This window comes from Typopeltis vanoorti, chromosome 4, assembly GCF_054136105.1.
Source record: "Typopeltis vanoorti isolate ZY-2024b chromosome 4, IOZ_Tvanoo_1.0, whole genome shotgun sequence".
Classification (NCBI taxonomy): domain Eukaryota; kingdom Metazoa; phylum Arthropoda; class Arachnida; order Uropygi; family Thelyphonidae; genus Typopeltis; species Typopeltis vanoorti.
The window spans coordinates 165146157-165159259 of NC_143552.1; the positions used below are offsets into that span (position 1 = coordinate 165146157).

At 36.5% G+C, this 13103-nt stretch overlaps 1 protein-coding gene across 1 annotated transcript in view; it reads left to right on the top strand.

The window, feature by feature from the left end:
* rudhira (breast carcinoma-amplified sequence 3 protein rudhira) overlaps positions 1–13103 on the top strand; it is a 532797-nt gene that overhangs the window by 204235 nt on the left and 315459 nt on the right. The window contains exon 12 of the mRNA XM_090391579.1: positions 12077–12307. Coding sequence (XP_090247705.1) covers positions 12077–12307 — 231 coding nt within the window. The remainder of the gene's footprint in view (positions 1–12076; positions 12308–13103) is intronic.

Here is a 13103-nt window from a genome sequence, read left to right on the forward strand (position 1 = left end):
TATTTCAGCGCAGATTTGTCTGATTCATGGTGTGTTCTACTAACTCACATTAAGCTGACGTCATATGACTTGCACAAAACACACTGTTTTCTCCAACCAAGGTCTCTTTCTCACTTTGACTAGCGGCATGTGTGAACGTGTTACAATGTCTCAGTTCGGTACTTGCATTGGTGTTGTGCTTTGTTCAGTGCCTGCATTGATGTTATGTTCTGTTCGATGCCTGCATTGATGTTGTGTTCTGTTCAGTGCCTGTGGTGTAGAAGACAGTTTTGTTTGACAGTTCTGAATATCGCTTATAAATATGGAACAATGTCAGGGATTATTGCAAAAAAAAAAGAAAAGTAAATGCAGAGAATCGTCAGTTTCAAGACAACTGGACAGAGGATTATTATTTTATTCTGAATAAAGGTTTGCCTGTATATTTGCTGTGCAACGAATCCGTATCCGTCAACAAAGAATACAACTTGAAGAGACGCTTTACTTCGAGACATGCGATTCACCCAAAAATCGATGGATAACTATGAAAAGATGAAATACAGAAGTTGAAGAAGAACTTGGATACCCAGCAGCAAATGTTTGACAAGCAAAAAACGCATCACCACAGCATTGTCAAAGCCAGCTTTGTGGTAAGCGAAAAATTCGCTAAGCATTCTAAGTCATTTGGTGAAGGAGAATTTATCAAAGAATGTCTGTTGGATGTTGCAAGTATATTATGTCCTGAAAAGAAAAAAAGACTTTGAGAATATTCGTTTGTTGAGACGTACTGTTGTCCAATGGATAGAAATTATGGCTGATGATATCAAAAAAATTTAAAAGAGAGGATTGCTAGATTGGCATTTTCAATTGCTTTTGATGACAGCACCGATGCCTCCGATACAGCACAACTAGCAATATTTATTTGAGAAGTTTTGATGTGGATTTCAACATCACAGAAGAATTATTGGCGCTTTGGCCGTTAAAAGGAACAACTATCGGTGAAGACATATTTGAAACAGTCAGCACAGTCTTAGAGAGATTTGAGCTTAAATGGAGTTCACTATCTGGCATATGCACTGATGGAGCCCCTGCAATGGTTGGTGCACAGAAGGGATTTATTGGAATAGTTCATGAAAGAGTAATAGAACTACAGATCCATCTGGAAAATTTGACAAATTTTCACTGCATTATCCACCAACAAAATCTGTGTGCAAAATCGATTAAATTCACAAATGTTATGGAAGTTGTAGTAGCCAGTATTAACTTTATTAAGTCACATGCACTTAATCACCGCCAATTTAAGGAGTATTTGGCAGACCTATTTTCGGATTATGAAGATGTCTCTTATTATTGTGAAGTGAGGTGGTTGAGTAAAGGTAAAATGTTAAAACGATTTTATGATCTGAGACAAGACATTGTAGATTTTATGGACATAAAAGGAAACACAATTAACCAAGTAAAAGATGATGAGTGGGTGTGTGATTTAGCATCCCTTGTAGATGTCACTCGATACCTAAACGAACTGAATCTTAAATTCCAAAAACAAGGATAATTGGTTCATGAACTGCATGGACATGTCAAAGCTTTTTGTAATAAACTAAGATTGTTGGAAAGTCAGATAAGAGCTGAAAATTGTTATCATTTTCCTACTCTAGCAACTCATAAAAATATCCCTTATGGAAATGAACTGAAGGTACTAATAGAGCAATTTGATACAAGGTTTGCCGACTTTTTGTGAAGTGAGGTGGTTGAGTAAAGGTAAAATGTTAAAACGATTTTATGATCTGAGACAAGACATTGTAGATTTTATGGACATAAAAGGAAACACAATTAACCAAGTAAAAGATGATGAGTGGGTGTGTGATTTAGCATCCCTTGTAGATGTCACTCGATACCTAAACGAACTGAATCTTAAATTCCAAAAACAAGGATAATTGGTTCATGAACTGCATGGACATGTCAAAGCTTTTTGTAATAAACTAAGATTGTTGGAAAGTCAGATAAGAGCTGAAAATTGTTATCATTTTCCTACTCTAGCAACTCATAAAAATATCCCTTATGGAAATGAACTGAAGGTACTAATAGAGCAATTTGATACAAGGTTTGCCGACTTCAAAAACAAAGACTCCACATGCGCTATATTTGCTCGTCTGATGGATGCTGATGTAAATAATGTGCCAGAAAACTTACAGTTGGACCTTATCGAGCTTTAGACAGATTTAGTGCTAAAATCACAATTTAACAACATTGCTTTGATAGATTTTTATAAATTTTATTTGGTGGAAGAAAAATATACAAATTTACGCGCCTTTTCAAGAAAAATCATTTGTCTTTTCGGCAGCACATGTGTGTGAACAGTTTTTTTTGAGGATGAAATACAATAAATCAGAAATTCGGACAAGAATGACTGACGAAAACCTCGAAAATTCTATGCAATTTTCCTTAAGTAATATTAATGTCAATATTGATAGTCTCGTAGTTGAAGTACAAGGCCAATTTTCACATTAAATTGTAATGTCGTTCATTATATTATAAAATTTATGTAGAGCTTTACACCAAAGCATTATATTATAAATAAATGAAATATGAAGTAGCAACTTGTTTTAATTCATTTAATATTAATTTATTTTATTTAATAATTTGGTCCTGCCCTTGACTCGGAGACAGAATGATAATTTGGCCCCTGAACTAGGAAAGGTTGCCTATGCCTGTACTAGGCCATGCTGTATATACCTGTCTAGAAACATGTAATCACAATTCTTCACATCTTCAACATTTACATGCTACCGTAGGATGCCTTGGCAACAAAAATGTTAGAATTCATACTGTACCACTTTTCTACAGTTGACTTGGAGTGTGTTATCATATGTGATGACTTCAATTGCACCTTGATCACAAAATAGATTTTAGTGTGCTGAACATTGAGTAGCATACTGATCAATGGCCTCACAGCCTTAGTCAACAATCGTGGTCTATTAAATGTCTATCAGCACCAATGTACAAAGAAGAGGTCTTATACCTGAAAATCAGCTCTCATAATAGATGGAGGATCACAATCCCGAAGTTCCAATTTGTACTTGTTGGAACATGTATCTATCCATTAACAACATATTCCGACATACTGTTTCTCTTATTTGAGGCATCTCACACACCTTCATCTCAGATTACTCCATTATTTAACTGCACCTTCCATCTTCTCCCAAGTAATACCTGCCTGCAAGATATTGAATAAGTAGCTGGTCTACATTCTTTAATAGCTTTTAATTTTTCAGGAAATGACAACATGTACTAGAATATTAATTAAAATCTTGAATCAATACCTTCCTATATTTTGGCAATGTTACATAGCCATCTTCAGGGATCACAAAACAATGTGTATGCAGGCATGTGGCCCTCTTGGCCTGTGGAAGTGACTAACAAACAAACCTTTTAACTCTACAGCCTCCCCCCCCTCCAAATATATGGACTACCAAAAAAATCCATAAGCAGAATGTACCGTTATGTCCCATTGTGGATGGCATCGATTTCCCCACATACAAATTAGCCAAACATTTAGCGAAAGTGCTCACACAATATACTGGCAACACATCTTTACACAAAAAACCCAGCCCATTTTAAAGCCAGTATAGAAAACCTCTTACTCCAACACACTGACATAATGGTCCATTTTGATGCCTCCTCCTTATTCACCAATGTCCCACTCAAAGATACCTTAGACCTCTCATCTAAGCCAAATTTCCTCTTGATATTTCACCCCTATTTCAGTTCACCATGAACTCAGACTATTTCATTTGGCAAGGAAAATTCTACAAACAGATAGAGATAACAGCCATGGGTTCTCCACTCTCTTCACTCCAGGCCAACTTCATGGAGACCTTTGAAGAAAAAGCCTTAAACTCTGCCCCACATAAAATTCATTATTTTGCTATGCTACTGAATGATGTGTTTGATATTTGACCGCATGGCCTGGATACACTCCGCAGCTTCTCAACACATTTAAACAGTCAACACTCCAGGATCCAGTTTACCTTGGAAAAGGAAAACAACAATGGTCTCCCTTTCCTAGACACTCTGATTACATGCCAACCTGATGGATGCCCAGCTTTCTCTGTTTACAGAAAACCTACACATACAGGTAGATACATTCATCAGTAGTCACTTTCCCCTCCCAACAATATGGGATTATAAAAACCCTATATAACAGGGCAAAATTAATCAGTTCAGATAACAGTGCCCTAACTGCTGAACTTGATCATATCCTTAACGCCTTCTTAGCCAGTGGCTACAACCCCCCAAAATCCAAAAAATTTTAAAACCAATTACCCCCCCTTCATAACAGAGATTACTCTAAATCTATCACCATTCCTTATATCTGGAGTATATCAAAAAAACTAACAAAAATCCCAAGAATATATGACCTCACAACTTGTTACAAACCACATAAGAAATTGGTGTCTCTTATCTGCTCCACCAAAGACCAGCCACTTTCTCTAGACCTACCTGGAGTATACCAGGTCCCTTGCAGTTGCAAACTGTCCTACTACGGCCAAACAGACAGGATAGCCAATATCAGGTTATCTGAACACAAGGACTACATCCGATTTCATTTCACCAACATAGCCACTCAGGACTTGCTGATCATGCATTGGACACTCACCACAGAATATGCTGGAAGACGGTCACTTTATTACACTGCAGCGAGTACAAGTATGAAAGATTATTCCTGGATTCAGCCTCTGAAAAACTTTCCAAACCTCAACAAATTTGGATGCATGAGACTGCCCCAAATTTGGTAAGCTTGCATTCTACGAACATCAGCCCAGCAGCCGAGACAATCCAATTTAGTCCACTAGGAGCACCTTTAGGACTCTAGGACCAACTTCAGCCTCATTTGCTTAGTGTTAGTGCCTGTAGGCACATATCATTGTTTTGTTATCCCTGACGATGGCTGTGTAACATTGCCAAAATATAGGAAGTATTGATTAAAGATTTTAATTAATATTAAAGTATATGTCGTCATTTCCTGAAAAATTAAAGGCTATATATAACCAACATATAAATTGATCTACAAGAATTAGTCTTTAATCTCAAAGCTGATCCAATTCAAAGACATGACAGGATCCACAAAAACATGTTGTCTCAGTCTGAAATTTCAACTAAAGTCTTTCACACAACTTTGTAGTCACCAGAAGAGTTACAGAGTTATATCAGGATCATGCAAATTGAGCACTAGCTCCAGTGTTGTTCAGAGGTTTATCCTTCAGGCCATACTAGCACACTTGTAATACACAGCTAAAGGAATTCTGCTCAGATCATGGCACACACACACAACTATAAATTTAACAGATGCACTTACCAAATACGTACTTTTCTCTTGAATCAAAATGCCATGATTCAGCCATCCTTTTGCAAGATGGCAGCATCACAGAAGACCTAAATGAAGTCATATCTGAAATAATACACTACTACTATGCTACATACAGCTCTATAGGAGTCTTCAAGGAAGCTATTAGAAAATTCTAGAGAGGAACCAAAAGAATATCAAGAAAACCTAGAAAAACCATTTACTCTAGAAGAGTTAAAAACAGCATGCGACTCCCTAACAAAAAACAAATCCTCAGGCATGGAAGGATTCATATCATTCTTCCAGGTTTTCTGGGATCAACTTGTCCACTTCTCAAAACACTAGACGAAGCCCATTCTGATGTACTCCCACAGTCTATTGCAATGGCAATATCAATATCTTATAAGAAGGAAGGTCAGAATGATCTTCGCAACTGGAGATATCTCTAATCAATGTTGAATGCAAAATCATTTCAACAGCCTTAGCAAACCAAATGAAGCCAACCCTGCCTGATGTTATTTACTACCACCAAACCTACTTTCTGCTAGGGCACTCCATACATGACAACCTACATCTAGGACCTTATTCGCATTGCCAATACTTACGACAAAAACCCTAACACTAATTAGCCATGACCAAGAAAAAAGCTTTTGACAGAAATGGACACTAGTACCCAGAAATAAGAGATCACACAGAAATTTGAGGTCACAGCATGTAGAGAACAAATCTGTTTGAAAGCAAATAGCCATCTCACCTGCACACCTTACCCTGCTTACAAGGGATAAACAAGGCATCCTCTTGTCGGTTTATATTTTTAGTACTTGTTTAATATTTTAAAAACAGTTCTCTAATAAACATGTGGTCTCAAAACCGGAATATTTCTATAGAACTTCTTAACAGAAACCTACACATGAATAAGGCATCCTCTGTCAGGAATATTGTACACATTAGCTGTGAACCCTTCCTAGTAAAATTACATATCAGCCAACTATCCATACAAAGCCAATTACTGCATCCTCACTGAAATATCACACTATCAGCATACACTGATGATATCACAATAAGAAACAAGGAAGAAATGAAAATCATTCATGAAATGCACAAAATTTATGTAGAAGTTGTGGGATGGGAACAAAATAAACACAGGAAAAAGTGGCCTATGGAGAGGGAACTGTAAATACAGAACTGACACTCCATTTAATTGTAGCTGATCAAGTGAGGGGAATAATACCTGTAGGTTTATCTAGGCAGCACCCAAACCTTTAGCTGCTGAACTGGACAGAATTACACAACTGTTTCAACAAGATTCTGGGGAAATGGTACATTTTATGAGCCACCTCTTCACTCAGAGTAAAAGTTATCATCACAAACCAGATGGCAGCCAGCATTCTCTGATGCACTAAAAAATTCTTACGTCATCTGAAGACTTCCTCCACAATATTAAATCATCAGTTATGCATATCCTTTAGAACAAAACAAGAAAACTGCTCCACAAAGTTTGTCATATCTTAGTCTTAATTGAAACCAAGATTATTTTCTTCTGAATTGTCTTCTTCCTCAAGACTTTGCAGATGAAATTCACCTACTCTAGAATATATTCTTCAAAAAGCTACCAGAGGTCTCCTGCAATCCTCAGAATAATTGATGCGCTATCTCTCTTCCTGACCATCTAACTTTTATCAAGATGCTATCTCACTGCATCTCTCTCTCTCTCTCATACATACACACTAAAAGGATCATTGCTGCCACCTGCTCACAGAACCTCTATTCACAAATAGATGCATCCTAGATCCCACAACTAGACATGGAATCAGATCAATTGGGAATTCTTCTAACAAAGAATTAAGTGGAAAACCCTTGAATGAATAGCTGAGAGTAATAATTAAAAAAAAAATAACAATCCGGAATCAAAATCCCAGTACTAGCAAGTGAAATTAGCAGAAACAAAAGCTTTTCTAGACCTTACAATAGTACCATTTCACATCAATGAGCATCTTTCTACCTCTCCTACCCACCAGTTGCAGAAAAATATTGCTCATTGCTGTCACTTTATACAGCCATCCACCTCTCCTGAGAGTAATAATTAAAAAAAAAATAACAATCCAGAATCAAAATCCCAGTACTAGCAAGTGAAATTAGCAGTAACAAAAGCTTTTCTAGACCTTACAATAGTACCATTTCACATCAATGAGCATCTTTCTACCTCTCCTACCCACCAGTTGCAGAAAAATATTGCTCATTGCTGTTACTTTATACAGCCATCCACCTCTCCACAACCACATGTAACATCCATCTTCCAGTAGAACCTTCCATATATACTGCAAGCATCAAAGCTGATGCAGAAATCCAGTAGAAATCCTGTGGCACAACGTTCTGCCAGTGCCATCCAAATTGCACAGATTCAAACTCATTGACTCATCTCTGCATTTACCGTAACCCACCTAGAAGAACACACATACCTCACCTGTCATGATACAGCTATGATCAGATATGTTTTGGGCACTAATCTCGAATACTGCTGGCATCTACCCCACACATACTGCAACATACACAGGCATGCAACTACCTCTTTATCGCTGCAAAAAAGCTACAGTTTTTACTTAAATTAACAAGAAAAAAACAGAATACTACAGAAATACAACCTTAATGCCACCTTTAAACCTTCTGCAAAATTAAAGAACTTATTCAACTCATCCAAAGATCCACTTCCTTCACTGGCCTGGAGTATATCATATTCATTGCATCTGTAATTTGCCCTATATAAGTAAAGCAGGATGCTCAATTCCTATCAGAAAAAGGGAACATGAACAGCATATTAAATATAATAACTATGGTGAATCTTGCCTTTCTGATCATTACTCTACATAGAATTGACTGGAAAGGCACCTATTGTTTATATCACACCAAAACATGGTATGAGTGTAAATTTAAGGAGACCTATGAAATTCTTATCAACCACCCTAATCTTAACAATAATGGTGGTCTAAAAATCAAGAGAATATGGATAGCACATATTCTACCCACTTAACCTTCTGGTCTAAGAATTAATTATAATCAGGATTGTAAGCAATCCTGGATCATAACTCAAATATAACACTTGTTAAATTATGGATTAGACCACTACTTTTGCTGCATTAAAATTATCTATATGAATTTGTTCTCTGATGATAATATAAATAGAATGTAGCTTTGATGTAGGTTTATTTTTCCCCACTAGAGGTCAGGCCAGTAGAATAATAGTTGATCAAATTATTGTCACTTTGGCTTACTGTTAGAAATGTAATATAGCTTGTCTTTGTATATGTATGTGTTGTTATACCCTAATAAGTTGGAACATAAAATATTTCATCTTATCATTGTATAACAGAGCAAACACACAATAAGAAACATTATACCATGCTTGCCTCTGAGTATTAAAATAATGCATTGTAAATATATCAAATATTTTATACTATGAAAAAACAAATAAGTATGCATTTTGTACCACTCACAAATTAGTTAAATAATAATGGAAGTGCAGACCTTTAACCAAGATTAATAGAGCATCGTGTACTAAGAGATGTAGAATGTTAGCACAAGTTCAAGATGGGAGGGAGGTGAAGTCCAAAGGTCACGGAGCAGCAACGCAAAGGAGCTGTTTGCCCCAAGCAGTCGTGTGCCGTCCGCGCACGTGGGATATAGCGGAGAAAGCTGGACGCCGTGATGTGAGCCCATGTGAGTGCGTTGGGTGGACATCGTGGAATGCGAGAATTGCCGAGAAAGAAAGGTGAAAATATAAGGGTCTAGCACCCCTGAAAAAAGGGCTTTTTGTTCCTGGATCTCCTGGTGTTCGTCTTGCGGTGTTGAGAGCAGTTGAAAGGTAGCAGTGCCTCCATTCCAGAGGGTTTCGATAGAGGCAGCGGCGGAACTAGACGTAGTATCTTCTCCACGGAAGGAATAAGCCCGGCCCTCCATAGAAAGCCAGATTGGAGCACATGGACATTTCGTCTAAGGAGAAGCAGATTCCGGTAGGCCTTTAACGCGATGCAGAACCAAGGATAGATAAGTAGACTTTATTTGTATTTTGTTGATTGTGAATGAATGATTTGTGCCACGTTGTTAAACCAGAGGAAGGAACATTAATGATAATAATTAGGACTGAACTGCAGTGATCTAGAGAGGGTTACCTTAAAATCTTACTGTCTCCTATTGTGATAGAGTTACATAATATGTTTTAGGAGGTTAAGAATATGTTTAAAGTAAGGAATTGCTATCAATGAAGGAATTGTAAAAGATATAAATGCTATCTTGTGTGGTTTGATTGAACTACTAAAAAAAATAGAGAGTTATTGTGATAATCATGCATGATTAAGGTATTTAAGGGAAAATATAAGAAATCTTACTTCAGAGATTTATAGTTTAATCAGTTTGATTATACTTATGTTATTGTATTGTTCTAATTCTATCGTGACTGTCAGGAACTCCCTTAAGTTGGGAATTAAGCTTATTGTATTGTATGTACACATTTATGATATCTAATAAACCTTACTTTTGTACCCAACTAAGACTATCTGTGATTTCTGGAATCCGATGCACCTCTTATAAAAAAAAGTACTACGAACCTAGGCGGGAGACTAGAATAAGAATAAATTTTGACCACGTCTGCATAATTACATGGTATCACTTAAGTACTGTCTTGAGATCACCTCTTGATTGAGAATATTGTTTAAGGAATTAAACAATATCAAATTCCTTCTAAAATGTCTAAAAGTGCTAAGTGGCGCAGCGAAATATAAATTTCTTAGTGTTTTGCAAGGGGTTGATCTCAGACAATCTGATACTCTGGTATTGGCTCGATCTCAAGGCAATTCCTTTGCCCCCAGATGTACCACGTGATACCCGAATGAGAGTTTAACGAGAATTTGAATGAAAGACTAAAAGAGTAAATATATTAGAGATAGGGACACAACAGTGTATACTCCAGATGATGACCTTAATTAATATGAAAGTCAAAATGTCAGGAAATTAAAGTAATTATTCCTACTGTATGCCCACAGATGTGAGACCCTTCGACACTTCTGCACATGTCAAAAGAAGGAGAATCCATTCCGATAATAGGGTAATCAATCAGTCTTGTGGGATGAGTTGTTTATTATTACATGTAGGAAAATTAACTTTTCTTTTATGAACATTGTAGTTTTTAAGTGGTAACTATTTTGCTTGTATAACAGTTGGAAAATTTTACATATAAAGCACGTGATTTCTCGTGTTGATGACCAATTCGCACATCGCCTTATTTCTTTCTCCACTTCAACATGAAGTGACGAAAGGGCAGTCTCTTCTTGGCAGTCTGCCAATGACAGCTCTTGCTTCTGTGGTCGGACAGTAACACACTTGTAGCCTCCATAATTTTACTAAAATTATGCTGATCATCATGTAACACTAAAAGAAAATAACCACTTTATTTTAGATATAGATTATCATTTTTTTAAACTTTCCATTTCATTAAAGAATAGTACAATTTTTTAAATTAAAGATACCAAGAAATTATATACTTGATTTAATCCATTATCCAAGTGTAACAAAGTTTGCGCCTGAAGTATCTTTCAGACTGGGGCAACTTGTGGCAAAGGTGGTATGACTTCACATCACTTGCCTTAGTATCCCATAATGCAAAGCACATCTCCTTGCAGACATGTAGAATTATTATTATTCAGGCCTCCATGGAGTCAGAAGACTCATTGCGGGAGGTCCCTCCTAGGAAACACGAAGTCTATCATACCACTCCTTGACCATTCATGCTCTCACCGCTATCAGACAATGCATTTCAGAATTCAACCACCCTCCATGCAAAGAAACCACTCCTCACCCTCTTGCTCACAGTTTCCTTTCGTAACTTCCATGCATGGCCCCTTATCATCATACCTTCCTGCTGTTCAACCAAATGAAAGAACTCCTCAGTGTCAACCCTGTAACCACCTCTCAACAGTTTAAAAGTCTCAATCATATCACCTCTCCTTCTTCTATCCGCCAAACTCTGCAGTCCACATTCCCTCATGGGAAGGGTCACTACCCAGACTGGTTTCAACCTTTATTGAGGTCTCATCAGTGGGAGCCAGACACGGAGGTGAGATACCAAAGTTGAAGTAAAGCAGAAGTCATATTTTCCTATATGAGTTGCCAAAAGGTGTCACACATTATTATTAAAATACTCTGGATTAGAGATAGATAGTTGTTGAAAGTTTTTCACTTGGTTATATTATAAATTAAAATACCAAGAAATTATATATTTGAGTTAATCCATTATCCAAGTGTAAGCAAACAAAGTTTGCACCTGAAGTATCTTTCTGGACTGGGGCAACTTGTGGCAAAGGTGGTATACACTTGGATAATGGATTAAACCAGGTATATACTTTCCTGGTATATTTAATTTATAATATAATCAAGTGAAAAACTTGCAACAGTACAATTTTTTATTGTTTTAGTCCTTTTAGTCCTAGTATATTGACTTATACCAGCTTTCTTGATTATGTTTTTCCTAGGTCTTGAACATTGGCTATTAACTTATTAAATCAGATAAAAAAAAAGCCTGTTTTTATTTATGACTTCATGCTATACGGAAAATTCTCTGAAAAATTCTTCAAAACATTTTATTGTTTTGTTTTATTAAAAAAATGAATCTACTTCACTCCTGTTGGAAATTTTTTATAATTATTGATAATATAGCAATTATTCATTAACTTGTTTATTTCAGAGTTAATCTTTGTATAATTTCAGGTAAATATTGATGAAGATTCTGAAGGTGAAGGGATTGTGGCTCATTTTCCAGCTCATTCAAACGAACCAGTAGCTGCATTAGCTTTTGATCCAAGTGGAATGTTGCTTTTTACAGCATGTAGGCTTGGCCACAATTTTCATGTCTTTCGAATATTTCCTCATCCTGCTAGTTCAACACTTGGAGCTGTCCATCACTTGTATACACTTCATCGTGGTGATACAACAGCAAAAGTAAGTAAATGTAAAGCTTTGATATTTCGTTCTCTTTAATAAGGAAAACTAATATAACTAGATCTCATATAAATAAAAAATGAACCATCTCCTCACTAAACTCAAATTTCCTGAACACTTTAAGTATACCAGCAATATATTTGAGATAAGAAGGTAATTTTCACCTTCTTATCTCAAAGTGACATTTTCAATTGAAAAGCAGTGGCCAGCTTTCTCATTGATACTTGCTTTTCTAAATTAATCTTGTCAGGATTCTTTCTGCATTAAAATATAGTATCAGTGTATTATGTGTTCTCTGAAATGTCAGAGACTTCCAAATATCCTGTATTTTGTTTGGCTCAAATATTTTTTTCTCATTCCATTTATCTTATTTTACTGCTGTTATCACTTTTCTCACTAAGTAAATTGGACCTTTTTGCTTGCAGTCCAACTTTACTCAGTAAGATAATTTTTTTTGCCAGTTTCACCCCTCCATGTGGGGCACCTGTTCATGGTGGAGGAGACCTCCTAGTGATGGTACTGGGTTTTTCATTCTTCCTTTTTTTCTTTACTTTTCTTCCCATATTATTTGCTCTTCTTCTCCTGAGTCTTTTTTTACTATCCTTTTTTCCAGACCACCATCACTGGGATCCAACACCCTGCCATTGCATTTGCTGTGTGGTGTGACCCTTGGACACCAGAAAGGGCCCCTTTGTTTCAGGGGTCCTAACAAAGTCTTAACTGAGTACTGATACCATAGATACAGCATTTGGTAACAGAAGTAAGAAACAAAAGATATATGATACTAGTATAAATG